This window comes from Apodemus sylvaticus, chromosome X (assembly GCF_947179515.1).
Source record: "Apodemus sylvaticus chromosome X, mApoSyl1.1, whole genome shotgun sequence".
Lineage (NCBI taxonomy): Eukaryota > Metazoa > Chordata > Mammalia > Rodentia > Muridae > Apodemus > Apodemus sylvaticus.
The window spans coordinates 137,003,403-137,027,108 of record NC_067495.1 but is presented as its reverse complement, the minus strand read 5'-3'; the positions used below and the strand labels follow the sequence as shown (position 1 = coordinate 137,027,108).

General features: G+C 37.4%; 1 protein-coding gene across 4 annotated transcripts in view; it reads left to right on the top strand.

Annotated features, from left to right (window-relative positions):
* Atp11c (ATPase phospholipid transporting 11C) overlaps window positions 1–23,706 on the top strand; it is a 190,446-nt gene that overhangs the window by 75,001 nt on the left and 91,739 nt on the right. For all 4 annotated transcript variants that reach the window (XM_052170729.1, XM_052170731.1, XM_052170730.1 and 1 more), the window contains 2 exons: window positions 13,310–13,429; window positions 21,742–21,831. In XM_052170729.1, the coding sequence (XP_052026689.1) occupies window positions 13,310–13,429; window positions 21,742–21,831 (210 nt within the window). The remainder of the gene's footprint in view (window positions 1–13,309; window positions 13,430–21,741; window positions 21,832–23,706) is intronic.

The window sequence follows — 23,706 nt, the reverse complement described above, 5'->3', positions numbered from 1 at the left end:
AAGATGTATTCATCTCTAGTTATGTATGTATTTTGTAAGGCTTTATCCAAGTTATGAAAGATACTACTAATAAAGTTAAGTTACTGTATACTATTAGGAGCTTTGGGAAACTGAGGTTACAGTCTTTAAATAAAGCAGCTGCTGAATCATTTTTAAAATTCCTGTTAAAATTGTGAATTACAAAGTGCTTATAGCATTTTGATCCATCGACTATATTAAGTAATCTTTTAGGAAAGCTGAATTTTATTTATATTTCTGTAGCTCTGAGTTGCTTAGGGTGAGGACATAGTGTGGGAATTCATAGGATTGGTTGTTTCCAGTAAAATTAAAGTGTTGAGTAGATGAGATTGGTATAATGAAAAGTCCAGTTGAAAGCTTCCAACACAGTATTGTTTTTATCTAGGTTCTCACATCTGTTCTTTTTAAGTATTGTGCTTGCAGATTGGATATGTTTGTGTGGAGTTTAATATTATTTCAGATAGCAGTTTTTATTCAGTTAAATGTACTGCTAGTAGGTAATTCCTCTGTGTCTACAGAAGAATTTCATGTACTTAACTGTGTTTTCATCAGATGTTTACAAATTTCAGTAAATAGGACTGTAATTAAGATCTAAAGTCACAGCCAAAAAAAAATGTCCTATATATTTACTTTATTAACTCAGGTAAAGGAGGAAGAAACAGCTTGATCACTTAAGAAATTACAGTAAAAGCAAAATTTGAAATAAGCATTCTTAAGATTTATTTTCACATGATGACTGTAAATTAAAATTAAGATTATTTACCTTGGTTTGGTACAATGGAATGAGCTTGGAAACCTCAGATAATTGACAATTGAACACATTGTAGTAATTTTAACCAAGAAACTCAATATACTGTAGTCATTTTGTGGCACTGCACTATTCCACTCCTTGCACTGCTCCTCTCAAATCCTGGGATAGTTATTTGATTTGGGGGGGAGGGAGGTGCGTAAATAGGCATCTAAACTTTTGATCAAATGTCAGCATTTTTTTCAGCATTGCGATACTGTTTTTTCCAGTTTATACCTGATTGTGCACTTACACTATACTAATGTTTCAAGGAAGAAAATAGCTTTAGTTGAGGTGTGAATAGTTTAAAATTAGTTGTATATCTTCAGTTTGATTTAATTTATATGTTTATGTGTGGAGTGTTTTGGCTGCCTGTATGTCTGTGTGTCAAGTGCATACCCGGTGCCAGAGGAAGTCAAAAGAGTATGTCAGATTTCCTGGCAGGAATTCTGGACAAGTGAGTGCTGCCCTGTGCCTTCTGTTGAGACAGCTATTCAGTTTTAATTCTTTCACATTCTTTCAAGTTTTAATTAGATTTTTTTCTTAGCTTTTATTTATTAAAAGAACTCAAAGAGAGGAGTCTGACCATTCAAAACAATTATGTAATAATTATCAAGGACATCTGTTAAGATCATTTGCTAATAAGACAGATAGCTTTGCATTATATCAGTGCCTATAAGTTTCATTATTAATGATCAGAATGAAAGTCAAGACACATACAAAAAATGAAGCATCAGACAAAATTTGTGAACAGTTTGAAGTGGCTTGAAAAGACATTGTTTGATAATGAATATTTTTTGGATTTTACCATGTAAAAGCAAATTATTCAAAAAAATTGTAACCTGAAGAAAAAAATACAGGCAGGATTATGACTACTATATTGAAATTTATAGGCTGATAGTTGACAATAAACATAACTTTAATACAGTAACTTGGCAGTAATTTTCAGGTCCACTTGTGTATTTTTTTTAAATTATTTTTATTCGATATAATTTATTTACATTTCAAATGATTTCCCCTTTTCTAGCCCCCCCCACTCCCCGAAAGTCCCTTAAGCCCCCTTCTCTTCCCCTGACCTCCCACCCACCCCTTCCCACTTCCCCGTTCTGGTTTTGTCGAATACTGCTTCACTGAGTCTTTCCAGAACCAGGGGCCACTCCTCCTTTCTTCTTGTATCTCATTTGATGTGTGGATTATGTTTTGGGTATTCCAGTTTTCTAGGTTAATATCCACTTATTAGTGAGTGCATACCATGATTCACCTTTTGAGTCTGGGTTACCTCACTTAGTATGATGTTCTCTAGCTCCATCCATTTGCCTAAGAATTTCATGAATTCATTGTTTCTAATGGCTGAATAGTACTCCATTGTGTAGATATACCACATTTTTTGCATCCACTCTTCTGTTGAGGGATACCTGGGTTCTTTCCAGCATCTGGCAATTATAAATAGGGCTGCTATGAACATAGTAGAGCATGTACCCTTATTACATGGTGAGGAATCCTCAGGGTATATGCCCAGGAGTGGTATAGCAGGATCTTCTGGAAGTGAGGTGCCCAGTTTTCGGAGGAACCGCCAGATTGCTTTCCAGAGTGGTTGTACCAATTTGCAACCCCACCAGCAGTGGAGGAGTGTTCCTCTTTCTCCACACACTCTCCAACACCTGCTGTCTCCTGAATTTTTAATCTTAGCCATTCTGACTGGTGTAAGATGAAATCTCAGGGTTGTTTTGATTTGCATTTCCCTAATGACTAATGAAGTTGAGCATTTTTTAAGATGTTTCTCCACCATCCGAAGTTCTTCAGGTGAGAATTCTTTGTTTAACTCTGTACCCCATTTTTTAATAGGGTTGTTTGGTTTTCTGGAGTCTAACTTCTTGAGTTCTTTATATATATTGGATATTAGCCCTCTATCTGATGTAGGATTGGTGAAGATCTTTTCCCAATGTGTTGGTTGCTGATTAGTCCTCTTGATGGTGTCCTTTGCCGTACAGAAACTTTGTAATTTTATGAGGTCCCATTTGTCAATTCTTGCTCTTAGAGCATACGCTATTGGTGTTCTGTTCAGAAACTTTCTCCCTGTACCGATGTCCTCAAGGGTCTTCCCCAGTTTCTTTTCTATTAGCTTCAGAGTGTCTGGCTTTATGTGGAGGTCCTTGATCCATTTGGATTTGAGCTTAGTACAAGGAGACAAGAATGGATCAATTCGCATTCTTCTGCATGCTGCCCTCCAGTTGAACCAGCACCATTTGTTGAAAAGGCTATCTTTTTTCCATTGGATGTTTTCAGCCTCTTTGTCGAGGATCAAGTGGCCATAGGTGTGTGGGTTCATTTCTGGATCTTCAATCCTGTTCCATTGATCCTCCTGCCTGTCACTGTACCAATACCATGCAGTTTTTAACACTATTGCTCTGTAGTATTGCTTGAGGTCAGGGATACTGATTCCCCCAGATTTTCTTTTGTTGTTGAGAATAGTTTTAGCTATCCTGGGTTTTTTGTTGTTCCAGATGAATTTGATAATTGCTCTTTCTAACTCTGTGAAGAATTGAGTTGGGATTTTGATGGGTATTGCATTGAATCTGTATATTGCTTTTGGCAAAATGGCCATTTTAACTATGTTGATTCTACCGATCCATGAGCATGGGAGGTTTTCCCATTTTTTGAGGTCTTCTTCCATTTCCTTCTTCAGAGTCTTGAAGTTATTGTCATACAGATCTTTCACATGTTTGGTAAGAGTCACCCCAAGATACTTTATACTGTTTGTGGCTATTGTGAAGGGGGTCATTTCCCTAATTTCTTTCTCAGCCTGCTTATCCTTTGAGTATAGGAAGGCCACTGATTTGCTTGAGTTGATTTTATAACCTGCCACTTTGCTGAAGTTGTTTATCAGCTGTAGGAGCTCTCTAGTGGAGTTTTTTGGGTCACTTAGGTAGACTATCATGTCATCTGCAAATAATGATAGTTTGACTTCTTTCTTTCCAATTTGTATCCCTTTGACCTCCTTATGTTGTCGAATTGCCCGAGCTAGTACCTCAAGTACAATATTGAAAAGATAAGGAGAAAGGGGGCAGCCTTGTCTGGTCCCTGATTTCAGTGGGATTGCTTCAAGTTTCTCTCCATTTAGTTTGATGCTGGCTACCGGTTTGCTGTATATTGCTTTTACTATGTTTAGGTATGGGCCTTGAATTCCTGTTCTCTCCAAGACTTTAAGCATGAAGGGATGCTGAATTTTGTCAAATGCTTTTTCAGCATCCAATGAAATGACCATGTGGTTTTGTTCTTTGAGTTTGTTTATGTAGTGGATTGCATTGATGGATTTCCGTATATTGAACCAACCCTGCATTCCCGGGATAAAGCCTACTTGATCATGGTGGATGATCGTTTTGATGTGTTCTTGGATTCGGTTGGCAAGAATTTTATTGAGTATTTTTGCATCGATGTTCATAAGGGAAATTGGTCTGAAGTTCTCTTTCTTTGTTGGATCTTTGTGTGGCTTTGGTATCAGCGTAATTGTGGCTTCATAGAAGGAGTTGGGTAGTGTTCCTTCTGTTTCTATTTTGTGGAATAGTTTGAAGAGTATTGGTGTTAACTCTTCTTTGAAGGTCTGATAGAATTCTGCACTGAAACCATCTGGTCCTGTGCTTTTTTTGGTTGGAAGACTTTCTATGACTCCTTCTATTTCTTTAGGCATTATGGGACTGTTTAGATGGTCTAGTTGGTCCTGATTTAATTTTGGTATTTGGTATCTGTCAAGGAAATTGCCCATTTCCTCCAGATTCTCCAGTTGTGTTGAGTACAGTCTCTTGTAGTAGGATCTGATGATTTTTTGGATTTCCTCAGTTTCCGTTGTTATATCTCCCTTTTCATTTCTAAGTTTGTTAATTTGGATACTTTCTCTGTGCCCTTTGGTCAGTCTGGCTAAGGGTTTATCTATCTTGTTGATTTTCTCAAAGAACCAGCTCCTGGTTTTGTTGATTTTTTTGTATGGTTCTCTTTGTTTCTACTTGATTGATTTCGGCCCTGAGTTTGATGATTTCCTGCCTTCTACTCCTCCTGGGTGAAATAGCTTCTTTTTGTTCCAGGACTTTCAGGTGTGTCATTAAGCTGGTAATGTATGCTCTCTCCATTTTCTTTTTGGAGGCACTCAGGGCTATGCGTTTTCCTCTTAGCACTGCTTTCATTGTGTCCCATAGGTTTGGATATGTTGTGTTTTCATTTTCATTGTGTTCTAAAAAGTCTTTAATTTCTTTCTTTATTTCTTCCTTGACCAAGGTATCATTGAGTAGAATATTGTTCAGTTTCCACGTGTATGTGGGTTTTCTGTTGTTTTTGTTGCTATTGAAGATCACTTTTACTCCATAGTGATCTGATAGGAGGCATGGGATTAGTACTATCTTCTTATATTTGTTGAGGTCTGCCTTGTGTCCAATTATATGGTTGATTTTGGAGAAGGTACCATGAGGTGCTGAGAAAAAGGTATATTCTTTTGCTATAGGGTGAAATGTTCTATAAATATCAGTCAAATCCAATTGGTCCAAAGCTTCAATTAGTTTTACTGTGTCCCTGTTTAGTTTCTGTTTTCCCGATCGGTCCATTGAGGAAAGTGGAGTGTTGAAGTCCCCCACAATTATTGTGTTAGGTGCAATGTGTGCTTTGAGCTTTAGTAAAGTTTCTTTTACGAATGAGGGTGCCCTTGCATTTGGCACATAGATGTTCAGAATTGAAAGTTCTTCTTGGTGGATTTTTCCTTTGACCAGCAAGAAATGTCCTTCTGTGTCTCTTTTGATGACTTTAGGTTGAAAGTCAATTTTATCTGATATTAGAATGGCTACTCCTGCTCGTTTCCTGTGACCATTGGCTTGTAAGATTGTCTTCCAGCCTTTTACTCTAAGGTAGTTTTTATCTTTGACACTGAGGTGTGTCTCCTGTATACAGCAAATTGTAGGGTCCTGTTTCCTTATCCAGTCTGTTAGCCTATGTCTTTTTATTGGGGAATTGAGACCATTGATGTTAAGAGATATTAGGGAATAGTGATTATTACTTCCTGTCATTTTTGATGTTCTTTTTATATTTGAGTGGTTATCTTCTTTTGGGTTTGATGAAGGAAGGTAACTATCTTGCTTTTTCCAGGGTGTAGTTTCCCTCCTTGTATTGGAGTTTTCCTCCTATTATTCTTTGCAGAGCTGGGTTTGTGGAAAGATATTGTGTAAATTTGGTTTTATCATGGAATATCTTGGTTTCTCCATCTATGGTGAATGAGAGTTTTGCTGGGTATAGTAGTCTTGGCTGACATTTGTGTTCTCTTAGAGTCTGCATGAGATCTGCCCAGGATCTTCTAGCTTTCATGGTCTCTGGTGAGAAGTCTGGTGTGATTCTGATAGGTCTTCCTTTATATGTTACTTGGCCTTTCTCTCTTACTGCCTCTAATATTCTTTCTTTGTTTAGTGCATTTGGGGTTTTGATTATTATGTGACGAGAGGTATTTCTGCTCAGGTCCAGTCTGTTTGGAGTTCTGTAGGCTTCTTGTATATTCATAGGCATCTCTCTCTTTAAGTTAGGAAAGTTTTCTTCCATAATTTTGTTGAAGATATTTGCTGGCCCCTTCTGTTGTAAATCTTCACTCTCATCTATACCTATAATCCTTAGGTTTGGTCTTCTCATTGTATCCTGGATTTCCTGGATGTTCTGGGATACAAGCTTTTTGCATTTTGCATTTTCTTTGACAGTTGAGTCAGTGGTTTCTATAGTATCTTCGGCATCTGAGATTCTTTCTTCCATCTCTTGTATTCTGTTGTTTATATTTGCATCTATGGCCCCTGATTTCTTCTCAAGGTTTTCTATCTCCAAAGTTGTCTCCCTTTGTGATTTCTTAGTTGTTTCTATTTCTGTTTTTAGGTCCAGGATGGTTTTGCTCAGTTCCATCATTTGTTTGTCTGTGTTTTCCTGTATTTCTTTAAGAGATTTTTGTGTTTCCTCTTTCATGACTTCTGCCTGTTGACTCAAGTTCTCCTGCATTTCTTTAAGGTTTTTTTGCCTTTCTTCTTTATTGGCTTCTATCTCTTGGGCCTTATTCTCCTGCATTTCTTTAAGTGTTTTTTGTGTTTCCATTAAACGGGTTTCTAGCTTATTCATGTTCCCCTGTATTGCTTTAAGAGATTCATTCATGTCCTTTTTGTGTTCTTCTAGCAGCATCATGAACAGTGATTTTAAATCCAAATCTTGTTTCTCTGGTGTGTTGGCATAACCAGGACTTGCTGATGTTGGAGAGTTTGGTTCAGATGCTGCCATATTGCCTAGATTTCTGTTAGTAGCGTTCCTGCGTTTGCCCTTTGCCATCTTGTTCTCTGGAGCTAATTGGTCTTGTCTCCGGCTGGTGTTTCAGCCTCCTGAGAGGCTCTAGGGCTATTTCTGCAACACTGGAGGGCAGGGTTTCCCCTGTTGCAGATTGCTGATGTGCTTTCCTCCTCTTGGGTGCCCTTGCAGCCCTAGTGTTCTTTGCCCCAGATTGTGTCTGTGAGCCAGAAGGTGCCCGTTTGCTCCTTCAGGGAGTGCTGAGGCTGTATGCTGCAGGGACCTTTTCTGCGTGCTGATCTCTCTGCTGGGCAGCAGAACTCCCAACCGGGTTGGTGCACACAAGGCTAGCCTAGCTGCTCGGGCCCTGAGTCTAGGCAAAAGCCTAGCAGGCCAATGTCGGAGCAAAGTTCCCCTCGGCTGTGTTAATTGGGTCTGTCAGGTGGCTAGGATGGTGGCATGCGCGCGTTCCCTGAGAGTGCTGGGAGAGTCTGCTGGGCTAACAACCTCCTGGCTGGGTCAGCACACAGATGGCCCAACGAGCAGCCCAGGGCCTGGGGGCAGTCCAGGGCCTGACCGTCTGAGACCCCTGCTATGTCTGCCTCGGGCTATGCCTGTTAGCTGGTTTGGTTTTGTCTGCTAGGTCTCTCTGGCTTCCCTTAGGCAAAATGGCGGTGGTGCACAAACGGGCCAGGATAAACAACCTCCTGGCCAGGTCGGCACACAGATGGCCCACTGAGCAGCCCAGGACCTGGGGGCAGTCCAGGGCCTGACCGTCTGAGACCCCTGCTATGTCCGCCTTGGGCTATGCCTGTTAGCTGGTTTGGTTTTGACTGCTAGTCTCTCTGGCTTCCCGTAGGCAAAATGGCGGCGGTGCGCGCTGGCCCAGGCAAACAAGCTCCTGGCTGGGTCGGCACACAGATGGCCCACCAAGCAGCCCAGGACCTGGGGGCAGTCCAGGGCCTGACCGTCTGAGACCCCTGCTATGTCCACCTCGGGCTATGCCTGTTAGCCGGTTTGGTTTTGCCTGCTAGGTCTCTCTGGCTTCCCTTAGGCAAAATGGCGGTGGTGCGCGCGCCGGCCCGGGGGGAAAAAACCTCCTGGCCGGGGGGTTTGCACCCCGGTGGCCCCCTGATCAGCCCAGGGCCTGGGTGCAGGCCAACGCCCGTCGGGCTTAGACCCCCGCAATGTTGGTCTCGGGTTATATTTGCGTACCTCAGTCTGATTTCTCTGGCGACCGAGAACCAATATGGAGCCCTCATAACTCCACTTGTGTATTTTTTAACCTGAAAAAATCCATAAAGATATTAAGCAATAGGCCCATATATCATTGTGAATGTAAAGGTGATACATGGACAAGAATAATAATCACTCACACACACATACGTATGTATGTGTGTGTGTATATATATATATATATATATATATATATGAATAAGTGATATGTTTAAGTTTGCCAAACCTGAAAAGGGTGGCGAGGTATGCTTTGTTATCCTCTCCACTGTTAGCTTTTGTGGTTACAATTTTGTTTTGAGGCTCTTACTTATCCAGTCAAAGGTTTGAATGCAAGAAACAAATTATACTTCCAATGGCTTTCTTTTTAAAATGAGTATCAAAGCCATGGGCCAAAGATGATCATAATTGAGAGTAGCATATTTCTCATTTTTGCTGTTTTGAGTGATTTTTTTTGGTATAAATTTGTGTGTATGTAAAATTATTTAGGCACAGGAAGGTGATTTTTGTTTGCAGAATGGGGTTCTGCATTGCCCAGCAGGCTAAAGATCCCCAGTTTTCCTGCCTCCCAAGTGCTGACACAGGCCGGTGAGATTTTTCATGAGAAAGAATCTTAAGCTTTATGCATATGTTCTAAGTATAATTTTAATGTTTTTACAGTTTAATGTTTTAAGTAGTATTTGTGTCAGTAAAATAGAGTCGGTACTAGCCTATTTAAGACTTAAAAAATAATGTTCCTAATGACATTTTGTTGGGATTCATTCCAACACTTGATAGACTCATGATGAACTTAAATGCATTACCAGTAACAGGCATTATTACATACTCCTACACCAAAACTATATTATCTTCCATCCAAATGATATTGTTTCTTAATCTTTCCATCTTGGATTTCTTTGCTTTAACAAAAGCACCTACATTATTTTAAATCACAAAACTAACACTACTGTGGGATTTTTAAATTTATTTTTGTTATTTATTTATTTATTTACACTCCAGATTTTATTCCCCACTCCTGACCATCCAACTGTTCCACATTTCATACCTCCTCCCCATTCCCCTGACTCCAAGAGGATATCTCCACTCCCCACCCCCACCCAACCAGACCTCTAAATTCCCTGGGGCCCCCAGTCTCTTCAGGGTTAGGTGCATTTTCTCTGGCTGAACCCAGACCCCGCAGTCTTCTACTATATATGGGTTGGGGGCCTCATATCAGCTGGTGTATGCTGGTGTATGGCGGTCCAGTGTTTGAGAGATCTCGGTCCAGGTTAATTGAGAGTTCTGGGAGGCCTTAAGACTGTGGTGTCTGTTTCTCAGTGGCTCTGTGTACAGAGGAACTCCTGGGATGCCTTCAAACTATGGTGTCTTCAGGGCAGCATACAAGCTGGTGATCAGTTGCTCAGTTGTCCTCTGTGCAGCAGATCTCCTGGGGTGCTTCAGGCTGTGGTGTCAGTTACCCATCTGCTCTGAGTTCACAGGATCTTCTGGGATAGCTCAGGATATGATGTCAACTGCTCTGAGTGCAGCAGATCCTCTAGGATGGCTCAGGATATGGTGTCTTCATGGGAGCAGACCAGCTAGGAGTCTGCCCCAGTAGAAAACCTTACATTACTGTTTTCACACTCTATATTGGCAGCAAGTAGAAAGTTATAGTGAAGTTACAGAAATTTATAGTTGTCATTGTATGTAACATTTCATCCGAATTAGGGTAAAGCAAGCATGGAAAAGACACTCCATCTCCAGGCCTCATGCAGCTTCAAATGTAAGCCTTCCATACATTAAAAGACCTACATTGAAAAATTTGGAAAGTTCATATTATGCAGCTTCTTTCATGCTCTGTATTGCAGTCTAACAAACACTTCTAGGATCTGCGCATAAATACACACTTGCATGCAATTTCAATCTATTTTCTCAAATTTATGGAGATAGAAATCACTTAAGCCTTATTTGAAAGAAGGGTAATATGTGTGGGGAAAGCTCTTAGTAAAATTGTAAACATTCATCTATATAGGGTTCATAAAGCATGTGCCCAATATTATATATTTTCTTCCCAGGACCAGGGAAGTTGAAGAGAATTTAAGAATGGGAAAGTACTAGTTCATTTTCATCTTAAACTAATTAGTAGCCACTGTCATTGATAGTAGAGGCTATATTGGCAATGCAAGAAACATCCCGCTCCCCTGGCCCACTTTACTTCATTTGTCTCTTCCTCATTTTTCTGTTCTAAATTTTATTTTTATTTCCTGTGTATGGGTGTTCTGTCTGCATGTATGTCTGTGCATCATGTGCACAGTCTTGAGCAGCAGGGCAGGGAATGAAAAAACAACATACACATACAGAAAAGCTGGGGCTAGGTGGACTATTTTTATAGGTCTTAACTTAGGAGGTGAATATGTTGTACACTGCTGAATGAGGAAGCAGGTTTACTATAGGGGAGGAGTCTCAGGTTACAAAGCATCTAGGAGGAAGCTGCAAGTAGCATTTCTACAAACATTATCAACATCCATACATGAACCAGAGGAAGGCTTTGCAGTTTCACTGAGCCTGACTCAGAAAATACTTTACCAGTGTCATGGGTCTCAGGCATTGGGGTACTTGATATGCATGCTCAGGTAAACAACAGACATTCACTCACAGTTGAATTTTACTTACTTTTTAAAAATGTGTTTATTTTTTTGTGGTGGTAGAGATCAAACTCAGAGCTTTGTATGTGATAGACAAGCACTCTACTACTGAGATAAACATTAAGTCTGAGTTTCTGTTAGTGTTTTCCAATTATTTTGAATGATTCTGTATAAATTTTGAAGGCAGAGACTTATTATTTAATTAGCTTAAGTTAAAAATAGCAAAAAATATGCTTTATACTCAGGGTAGTTATTATTTTAAGGCAAATTTTACAGGTAATATCTTCATAAAATGCAAACAAATGCAGACAATAAATATGTAAACATAGTAGACATTTGGAAAACTTGGAAATTTAATTTTTAAGGACTCTTGCTTTTAACATTATTTTAAAGATTTACATCTTTGGCATTTGAATGACTCACCAAAAAGTCTTTGTGACTAGTATTTCAAAATACTGCAGTTGAGGAATTATCACTACAAAATAAGAATGAGGATCTATAAATACTGGTTTTTAAGCAGTATGTTTAGACACTGTTTCTAACATAGCTCTATCAAAGACTATCTTGGATTTCTTAAAAATGTATTCTGTTCAAATCAAAGAGAGCAGAAGACTGGAGAGATGACTCATTGGTTAAAAGCACTCACTGCTGCTCTTCCAGAAGACCTAAGTTTGTTTCCCAGCTCCCACATGGCAGCTCACAAACATTCATAATTCTAGTTATAGAGATCTAGTATTCTGTTCTTGCTTTTTTGGTCACTGTGCAGATAAATCACTCATACACATAAACAGTTAAAATTTCTTAAATATGTATTTTTTAAGATTTATTGTATACATACACATATACATACATTGCATATATTAGACAACCGGAGGAGGGGGGGGGCGTCAGTTCCCATTACAGATGGTTGTGAGCCACCACGTAGGTGCTGAGAATTGAACTCAGGGCCTCTAGAACAGCAGTCAGTGCTCTTAACTGCTAAACCATCTCTCCAGCTCCCATTTTAATTTTTTAAAATAGAAATACCAGTGAAATTCCAGTAGGTTTTATACTATAACATTACTTTGGGCTTTCTAAATTCAGTGTACTTTTAAAAGATGTATAAGAAGCATTAGAAATATATTTCTAACTGATTTTAGGACAGTAGACTGTGGGAGATCACAAGGAAACTCTTATAAAATTAAAGAATAATAGTTTCTTTGTAGAAAAGGATGATCATTCCATTAATAGGATTAGACTTATAAAGTTATAAGTAATTATTTCATGCTTAGAAATAATTTGTATTGTGCTTTCTATTCTCTGATATGCTAGTTAACAAGATGGTCCTCAGAGGTTGTATAATAAATAAAATATTTCCAGCCTAATTTTTTCTAAGTTAGAGTTTTGTTGTAAAGATAATAGTTGGGCTGCATTTGTGCTGAAATAATATGACTGGCAATAAAAATACAGTGTTGTTTCTGTAAGACACCCTCCAAAATTTCATTAAATGAGTTGACAGTAGATTGATTAATTTTACCACGTATTTTAAGAGAACCAATGAATTGCAATTAGTTGCTCAACTAATCAAATGGGATCCAGGTATTTATAAACTATTTGTGCAGTTGGTTTTCTTATAAGGTGTTTTGTTTTGTTTGGGGGTTTTTGTTTGTTTGTTTGTTTGTATTTGAGACTAGGCTGGCCTCAAACTCCTGACAGTCCTACTATATACTTATATACAAGTTTGAACTACCACTCAACCTAGTATAAAATTGCTTTATAGGGAATGATAAGATGAAGAATGTGACAATTTAAGGAATAACAAATAACAAATGAATTATGTGAATGGATGTGTCTATGACTTACACTGTGATTAATAAATTATTGTTTGGGAGAATTGAATGGGCCTGCATAGGAGCTAGACAAAATTTGTGTCAAAATCTGTTCGAGTATAGCTTATTATTGAATCTTCCTTCCTGACAATATGAGATTAGTTAAAGAAAATACACAGAAAAGAGTAAATTCAATTACTTTCTTTTGTGTGTGTGTGGGGGGGTATCCAGCACAGTATCGGAGTACATAACATCTTTCCAAGAACCTTTTTATTAAATTATCAGCATATCAGAGTACCATATTTTGAAGTAAAGTTCTCTAGATGCCTTTAGATGCTTTCTGTATTATTTTAAAAGTGTTCTATTGGCTTTAGATCAGTTGATTCAAACAAAAGTTTTGCTAGGATAACAACTAAGAGATTTGTGGATTTTAATTTCTTGACCGGGTTTTTACCTTTCCCTGCTCCTCTGATTCATCAGAATTCTAAGCTTGGTAGAAACATGGAGAAATATGGTGAAAAGCTGACCTTTTTCTTCTATCTCTTGGTTAGTGTGCCGGAGAAGAGAAACGAGTTGGTACACGCACAGTATTTGTTGGCAATCATCCCATATCAGCAACAGAAGCTTACATTGCACAAAGATTTTGTGATAATAGAATAGTCTCATCTAAGGTAAGTTGTGTTTCTTTTTTTAAAATTAATTTATTTACATCCCAATCACATCACCCCTAGTTCCCCCTCACATAATCCCTCCCCAATAACCCTTTTCCTTCTCCTCTGAAAAGGATTCCTTCCACTAACCCCCTATTATCACCCAGCCATGGAGCATCAAGTCTGCAGGGGCAGGGGCATCGGCTCCTACTGAGGCCAGACAAGGTAGCCCTGTTGGGAAAAGATTCCATAGACAGGCTGTTGCTTTAGGGACAGCCCTTGTTACAGTTGTCAGGGGACCCACATGGAGACTGAGCTGCATATCTGCTACATATGTGCCAGAGGCCTTGCTCCAGCCTGTGTGTGTCTTTTGGTTGGTGGCTCAGTCCCTGAGAGCTGCTAAGGGTCCAAGTTAGTCGACTCTGTTGGTCATCCTGTGGTGTTCCTATCCCCTTTGGGGCTTTAATCCTTTCCCCAACTCTTCCATAAGAGTACCCAACCGCCACCCAACATTTGTTTGTGGGTCTCTACATCTGTTTCAGTCAGCTGCTGGGTTAAGCCTCTCAGGGGACAGTTATGCCGGACTCCTGTCTGCAAGCATAACAGAATATCATTGTATCAGGAATTGGTGCTTGCCCATGGGTCTCAAGTTGGGCTGCTTATTGGTTGACCATTCCCTCAGTCTCTGTTCCATTATTGTCCCCTTTCTTTAGACAGGAAAAATTTTGGGTTGAAATTTTTGTGGGTTGGTTGGTGTCCATATCCCTCCACTGGGGATCCTGCCTGGCTACAGGTTCCATTTTCCCACAGTTAGACATATTGGTTTAGGTCACCTGCTTAGACTCCTGGGGGCTTCCCCCATCCCAGGTCTCTGGGACTTCCTAGGAATCTATAGAAAGTATTTTTTTTTTTAAACTCATGAGATATTTATACAAAGTTGGCTATATTCATCTATGCTTTGAAGGATGTTGATGCATTTATATATGTATACAAACATGGTCAAATACAAATCATACTGCCACCTGTGGTAAATTAGTACTCTGAATGGTAATTTACTTTTTAAAAAGCCTATCACTTGCCTTCCATTATGATTCACCGTGTCTATTGATGGTGCATATTACTTCAGGCCTTAAAATGTGCTATAAGTAATAATTATTGTGCTGGAGAGGGGTGTTTCTCACTGTTAGAACATTTGTCAACAAGGGGACTTATTAATTATTTACTTGTGTAAAGCTTTCTGAATTGCCCTTGAAAGGATTAGACTATAAAAGAATGATTTACATTCTTTTGGGGGTGCTTAGTGACTTCCATTTGCATCTCTCCTCTCCTCTGTCTTGCTTCTGACTTGTGATTCTGGGTACTAAACGGTACATTTTGCCTGAATATTGCTTGACCTGTAAAATTTAACCACAACAGCCATGTCACATTTGAATAATGGTCTTACTTCAGTATCATATAAGCTGAAAGCAGGGTCTTACAAGTTTGAATACCTGCATTTAAATCTTGATAAAGTATTTACTAGCTTTATCACCTTTGTTAAATTAATGAATACAGTTTATGAAATGACTAATAATTCATAAATGAAAACACTTCCTACAGCTCCTAGTACCTAGTAGTCATTTCTCTGCTAATATTAATTTACTGATCTTTATTGCTAGCCAACCAGGCAAGGTGCTAAGAATTACATTCCTGGTTCACTATACTCTCTTGTATCAAGGAACATATTTTGATAATGTTTTTGACTTCCAAATGCAGTCTGGCAAAGGGGAGGTAAAACATTGGGGACACTTACTTCATTGTACATCTGTAGTCACTTAGTCTCTAAAATTCTTCCTTTTACAATACAGTACATTCCAGTATTCAAATATTCCTTTAGTTTCTCCTTTAGGAATGGCATAATAGAGATTGTTTTCAGTTCAAATATTAATATGTAAAATATAGGCAGAAGCACACAGATCTCTGGGTTCTAGGACAACTGGGATTGTATTGTGTATAGACCTTGTATCTATAAAAAGAAATAAATAAAAGATTAATATGTAAAATATGAATGTGAAAACTGAGAAGCCCAATGAACAGATATGTATGTAGGTCTGTAGAACACTGTGATCATCAGATAAAATGCTGATTTTCTTTTACATGATGTTAACAGAAATTTTATTCACAGTCGGGGCTTACTTGTATCTGAGGTAGTGAATAGTCTTTTTAGTATAGGTTTTGACTTACTCTATGTTACCCAACTAAGCAATCAATTATGGACCTTTGGCTCAGAATCATAGAAACAAGAAGTAAAAGGTCCTTTGAGGTTCATCTTGTTGACTTAGAGATAGAGAAACTAAACCCAGAGAAAGTGCCCAGCTTGATAAGCAAGCACTTGAGATAAAGCCAGGCACAGAACTACTGTGTAAGGCCCAATAAATTTGAAGAAAAATCCTTTTCTCATGATTCTGTTTGTGCACCTTCCTTGGTTTCCTTGTTTCTCCATCAAAATGAAAGAATTAGGATTTTCTAGAGTGTCATATATGAAAGACGATAAAGACGATAAAGGTGACTTTTCATTGAGTTAGAGATGATCATTTGTTGCACTTTTGTTCTCAATCTTTATGTATTTAATGGAGTGCTTTTTCAAATTTTATGTAACTTCCATTTTTGCAAGTGCAATAATATGTTTCTGTGTTTTAAATAGTACCCGAGAGAGCTAAAATTCTGCTTCTAAACAAAACCACACTACAAATGTGAGCATTTTGTACACATAAAGACTAATATACCTCTAGGCCCCCTCCTCTGAATACCATACATACAGTTTTTCTAAGTAATTGTTTTTCTTTTTAATAAAAACTGTTGAACCATACAAAGAGGAATTGACAATACAGTAATTTCAGAAAAAATCTGACCTTAAACTCATTCATGTGTGTATGTGTGTGTGTGTGTGTGTATCTGTATGTGTGTGTTGCTACTGCCTCTCAAATGCTAATATTATAGACACGAGTCACTAGGTTTAGAAATGGTAATATGATAACCTTAGTATAGTGAATGATAATGATAGTGCATGTTTTTTGTTGATGAGGGCCTCGTTTCTAGGAACAAAAACATGTTTTTTTGGTTTTTTGTTTGTTTGTTTGTTTGTAATTTTGGCTTTGTTTTGTCTTACTATATAGCTCTAGCTGTCCTTAAACTCACTCTGTAGACCAGACTGACCTCACCCTCACAGAAATCTGCCTGTCTCTGCCTCCCAAGTGCCAGGATTAAAAGCATGTACCACCATGCCTAGTTTAGAAGAAGTGAATAGGAAGTTAAAATTGTTTAACTAGAACCTTAATTTTTTTATCCATAAAATAGGTATATGGGATTGTTCATTTCAGGAGATTGTAATGAGGATGTAATGAGTTAAATGATACATATAAAGCATTTCTACTGGTTTTGCCGTGTATTAACCTAGCAAATGGATTTCTTCATTACCTGTGTTCTGTGATTAGTCCAGTGCACTACTATAGAGGTTCTTGGACTCTTAGATTTGAATGTATAGAAAGGTTCTTTTTAGAAGTGAGCCTTTGGATCTGCTCTGGAGAAACCAACAAGTGTATAATTGGACCTTGTCTTCCTTGCATTACCTTTGGTTCTATATATTTGTATCACAGTCTTTTAATTTAAGAAATATAAAATTTATCGCATATGCTAGCTGTATTCGAACAGTGTAACAAATGTTATTTTCCTTTCTCTACTTTGTCATAAAAATGTTTTGCTTTTTGAATGTTTTTTCTTTATAAATAACTTCCTGTAAAGTCAGTGCTACAGGAATGTATGTTATAAATGCAGGGTGTACTGAAGACAAACACTTTGACCTTAAATTTTATTTACTTATAAAAATAGTGACTCTTTTGCTTCAGGAACACAAATACTTCCTTAGGGCAAAATGAGGCCTTACTAATCTAAGTATTCTACAGGGACTTTGGGTTATCACCATAATTTTTTAGCTTGCAAAACATTGGAAATTCTCTTCCTTAATAAAAGGAGCATTAATTACACACTGTTACTGTTTTTAAGTTCTTTAGTTTCTTTTATAAATTCTGAGCTCCAGCTTCCCTTCAGTGAAATAAGAATTAGTGTTATACATAGTTCATTTATAATGTTAAACTTATGTCTTCAGAGTTTTAGGTCTAAAATTACACTATCATTTCCTTTATTTAAAAAACTGCATTGAGGCCTGTAAATGGTTCCATGACTAAAGGCACTTGCCACCAACCCTGATGATCTGGTTCCTACATGGAACAGAGTGAGTATTGACGCCCATAAGGTGTCCCCCAACCTCCACAGGTTCACTGTGGCAGACATGTGTGTGCTCTTTCATACACAGACAATAAACACATATGATAAACAAACAAATAAATAACTGATAAAAAACCAAAGTCATTAATGGCAGAATTTATTAAAACTGAGAGGAATTCTTTGATTTTTGTCTAACTCACTAAGAATAACCTTTAAATTTTACTAAGTTCTGATTCAGGTTTAGTCAGTGACTTTATTGGGTCTTGGAGATTGGAATTTACAGTAGATAAAAGAGTGTGAAAAATGAATGTTGTGTAATGGAGGTAGACTGTGAAATTTGAAATTTTGATAGGAACTTGAATACAGTAATTTAGCCAAGTGAACAGTTAGTTACCAATATAAAGCTTACTGATAACCCTACTTTTCTATTTTATTGCATCCTGATGATTCTAGTAGGTAGGGAAGGTTATATTCTTTGTGTAACTCAGTTTACTGGTAATATCAGTTACATTTTAAATAGTATTTCATTTTTGCCTGTGTCTCTGTCTCCTCCGATTTTTGTTTTTGACAAAGTTTTGTTATTTTCCCCCATGTTGGCTTGCCTTTGTAGTTCAGGCTGTCCTTGAACTCTTGGCAATCCTCCCCATCAGCAGTTTTAATGCTAAGGGAGAAACTTGGTGGACTTAACATGAAAACAGCCTTTTCCACTCTTTTCTCTGGAGCTTGGGATAAAACACATAACCACATGCATGCTGGATAACCACTCACTGAGCTGTACCACATACTTCAGGCACAAATCAAAGCTCAAGCCTTTAGTCACTTAGATCATATTCACTTCAACTTGCCTACTTTATATATTTTATTTGATTGAAAATTTGGTTTTAATTGCTTTTAGATGGTAGATATTTGAGTCAGTAACAACTTTTCTTATAATATCAGTTTTAGAAGTTCTGAGAGAGAGAGAGAGAGAGAGAGAGAGAGAGAGAGAGAGAGAGAGAGAGAGAGAGAGGTGAGAGGAGAGGAGAGAGGAGAGAGGAGAGAGGAAAGAGGAGAGAGGAGAGAGTGTCTACCAATTATTTAACAAATACATCCAGAAGAGGGCATCAGATCCCATTATAGATGGTTGTGAGCCACCATGTGGTTGCCAAAAATTGAACTCAGGAAGTCTGTAGGAGCAACCAGTAGTACTTTTTAACTGCTGAACCATTTCTCCAGCCCTAAAATGTTTCTTAATCTTTGCTAATGTTGGTTTTAGTTTATAGAATAGATGATTCTTTCTTAATTTCCTTTTTTCCTTTTACTTATTCACTTTATATCCTGCTCACTTTAGTGATTTAAATGGCCAGTGCATGAATTTTACTCATGTTTCTTTGATTGATTTAGAGGTCTCAGGGGTGGCTTAACAACTGTGGTTCTAGGACTTGGCAGGCCAAAGCAGGAAGATACCCCTGAGTGTGAGATTAACCTTAGCTGTTGTATAGGACCCTGCTCAAAACAAACATCATTTTTTTCTTGCCAAATACCATGTCAGACAATTATGATAAGGGAAGCTATGACACCCCGAGGATTTAACTCAGGTCCTTATGAAGAGAAGAATACTAGTTTCCAATGAAGAGACTAACCAAAGTTTGTAAGGAAAATGTTAATCCAGTACAGTAATACAGTAGTAGGGCGTGGAATGGACCTACTTCAGTAGTGTAGGTAGTGGTATATCTCTGTAAAGACCTGATTTGAATCCTTAGCATTGCAAAACAACAGTAGTAACCCAAGAGGACTAGATCCAAAAAAGGTTCCCTTTGATCTGTTAACACTACCCAAGAGGACTAGATCCAAAAAAGGTTCCCTTTGATCTGTTAACACTACCCGTATTAAGGACTTTTAAGTGGCCTTAATGCTTAATTGTTTAGTTTTAAAAAACAAACATGTAGTTTGAGAACAAAAGGTCAGTGTCCCAGAAGTTCAGCTGTTAGTTTGAGTTTATTGGATTTTATCCTTTATTTATTTATTTACTTGAAATTGATAGGACAGTTAAATTCTGGATTTAGATTGTATTAGGTTTCCAAGTGACAATATCAATGCTTTTAAATGCTTATCTTTTTAAAATCATAAGCCACTTTGAGAATATCATGAAAAATGTATGAACTCTCTTCCTCAAATCGTACATGCTCAACCACCACTTTATGTTTTTGGTTGCTTTGTTGTTGATTGGTTGGTTGGTTGGTTTCTGGCAAAAATCTCATTCTGTAGTACAGGAAGACCTGAAACTCATAAATATCCTCCTGCCTCTGTTCCTCAGTGCTAGGTTTTAATATGTCTCTGGCATTTCTGTGTTTACTTTAAAAAATTGCATTTGTTTTGTTAGTGAGCCATCTCCCACCACTCTGGTTCTCTCTGAGGTACTTATTTTGAATCTTAGAAATAATCTTTAGTTGGCTATTGATTGTTATCTCAGTTTGCTTTCTATTACTGTGATAAAACACCATGACCAAAGCAACTTGGGAAGGAAAGAATGTATTTTACCTTACGGTTTATTATCCCGAATGGAAATCAAGGCAGGAACCTGGAGGCAGGAAGTGAAAACCTCATCGGAATGCTGCTCACTGGCTTGTTCCCTGGCTTTCTCAGTTTCCTTGCTTATACATCCCAGGACTGCCTGCCCCAGGATGGCACAGCCTATAGACTTGATTAAAGTTCAGTCTGATGAGGGCATTTCTTCAATTGAGGTTCCTGCTTGTCAGGTGACTCTGTCATGTGTCAGGTTGACAAACAACAAGGAAAATCCACAAAACAAAACAACAACAACAAAGTACCCTATGCTCCAACTGTCCATTTGACTTCTTTCTCCTTAGATTCTCTGAATCTTGAGAACTTCTAAGCCTTGTTTAAAGGAGGTGTTGTGGCTAACAAAATGTCCCAGATTGTAAAGGGGCTTGCTATGTAAGTCTGGCAACCCAAATTTGATACCTGGGACCCACCTGACTTCTACATGCACACCATAGTGGATTCACCCCCTCCCAGCCACAAAATAAATACATAAAATTGTTTAACATAAATTAAAAAAAATAAAACTATTAGCAGTAAATTTCCATATACCTTGACATGCTCTTAGACTTTGGCTTTCCAGCAGCTATATCCGTGGATATATTCTCATGACTTGCAAATGATTGGAGTAGAGACTTTCCAAGTATGAATTCAGACTTTTGCCTTAAAAGGATTTTTTTCATTCTGGTTTCAGTCTTCTGTATTATAATATGTCCTACTTCTGCTATTTTTGAAATGGTCCAGTCTTTGAGCTTAAGGCATTAATAAGAAATTATGTGGTATGCACTCATATTGTATATATCCTCTTCATCTGTGCACATGTTCTTAGGTGGTACTGATAGAGCCACTGATCTGAAGTTAGTGTTTCGACAAAGTAAAACCTGACTTCTGATCAGAAAGATAAGCTACTCACCAAAGTGGAAGAGTGAGGACCTAGGACAAGTTCACTTGGTTTGGCTTCTACTGGAGGTAGCAACTGCCTTCTTCTCGTTGCTTAGGGTCTAGCCTCACAGTCTTTGGTGACTGGCTCATTTTTAAAAGGGGCTTACAACTCTGCAAACTAAAGTTTTACCACGTTAGGTTGAGAAATTAAAATATTTGCATAAAGTTTTTAAAAGTGGGGTAGATAAAATGATTGGAACTTTTTAATGATAAACAAAACTGTTATAGTGTTTTCAGAAAAAAGGTTAATATTTAATATGTTGTCTAATAATGAATGCTATCAAAATATATGTACTATGATATGAGAGCATATAGCACGGAATCTGTTTTAGATTGGGTTGGAAAGTTAAAATGTAGGACTAAAATGCCTAATAATTCTCAATGAAGCTTAATTTCTCAAAAAAATTCTCTATCTCTAAATATATATGTAAATTTTCTGTACTATATAAATATAAATAACGAATATATGCCAATGTAATATGTCATTTGTTTTCAGATGTTGGGTATACTAAGTACTACATTATATGGTAATAATTTTTTTAAAGTTTCTTTTTTAATACTGCTTTTGATTTTTATCTATTTTATAGTATACACTTTGGAATTTCCTCCCAAAGAATTTGTTTGAACAGTTTAGAAGAATTGCGAATTTTTATTTTCTCATCATTTTCCTTGTACAGGTAAGAACTCCATGGACTACTACTTTAACATGGAGAAATTTGGTTCTTTCAAACAATTTATCTTCTTAAATTGTCCTGGGACTTAAAATATATTTGCTTATTACTTTTAAGTAGAAATACAATTGCGCTTCAAAAATGTGTAATGTTAAAAGTTTTCTAAAGTTATATTTTAAAACTTGTTGAGATTTTATTGTTACTTTAATTTTCACAGATTTAATATCTGGTCTTAGAGTATATATGGTATAACAGCTTGATGATTTAGCATATGTCAAAATTGAAAATAGTTTAAGACCTTTCTTTTGTTAAACAGTTTTAGTTTACTTAGACATACTTCTTTTCTTTCTGAGTCCTTTCTCTGTGCCTCATTCACCTACTTCCTTGAAGTTTGAAAGTCTAGTAACTCAAGCTGCTTCTCAGTGTTCCTTCTATTGTTTAGTGTTTTAAATTTTAGTCATTTTAAATCATATTCTAAATTTTGAGCTGCATAAACTTTAAATTTTTCATTTATTCATAAAGTAGTAACTTTAATGATACCTCTCATCTTTTTCAACAAAGCAGAAATGCCTATGAAACTGCTCAAATGCTTTGTTAATGTTGAATGCTTTTGTTTGAATATTCTGAGGCTTTGACTAAATGGTATGATAATTAAATTTATGCCTGCTCCTTGAAACCAGTTTGGAACAAGTCAATTTCAGTAGAAAGATTTCTTTTAAGTTTCTTTTTAAATAATGTTTTTAATTCTTATTTCTTTTATAGTATACACTTTGGAATTTCCTCCCAAAGAATTTAGGAAAGAGTCAATTTCAGTAGTAAATGAAGTGTAGGAACGAACTCTTATATCCATGGTCAGATGTCTTAGAAACATAAGCTACAATAAAAATTCTGTTTGTATGTGTAATTCAGTGTATTGAACAGTGTATTTAATTAAATTCATTTGAAGAAATTGGTGCTGACTGCCTACTGTGTGTTGTGCCCTAGTCCCCAAAATAAATTATGATCAAAACACTGTTTTTCTCTACCCTTAAGGAATTTAAAACAAAGTCACATTTTCACTTAATTTAATGTAGTAAAAGCCATTAAAGATTCAGCAGACTACTAAAACTATGCCATGAAAGTTAAAATAAGTTTTCACTGAAGAAGAACTTAAAAGGGCTTAAAAGGTGCATAATAGCTGAAATGATCCTTAAAGAGCTTTCTAGGCAAGCATCACCACAGTAGAGAGGAGGTTTTAAAAATGACTTGGAAAAGTCTTATGTGTAGTCTTCTTTGTGTCAGGGATGGGCCTGGCTGGATGTCAGGATGCTAGTGTAATGTAAAGGCAGATTGTAGCAAAAATCCTACCCCCCACCCACAAATCTAGTTCTCCTTCCATTTTTCTTATTTTAGTGAAAACATCATTCATCCAAGCATGTTAACCAAGCATTTGCAAGACATCTGCTATCCATAGTTATAGCTCATTACTTACCAACTGTACTGTTTTTTTTCTTTCCGAATATCTTCTACTACTTTCCACATCTCTTACTTCGATCCTAATCCATCTTTCACTTGTATCAGGGCAATAGCCTCCCAAGTAGACTCCTGACCTCCATCATTACTCTTTTTCAGTCCTTCATAAAGCATTGAGAATAAATTTTCATGTTGTCATTCCCTATGTAAAATATTCAAAGATTTCCCACTGTGGAATGATTAGTCAACAGCCACCAGCTTTCTCTGTATGGTTTGATTCATGCTTGCCTCTAGCCTATCTCACACCACACTTTTTGGCACTATTTTCCTTGTTTCCTTGAACACACATCACCTTCCCTTCTAGAAGAGAAACTGTGTATATTGTTCATTGTACCTAGAAAGTTCCTTTGAGCTAGTTAACTCCTAACT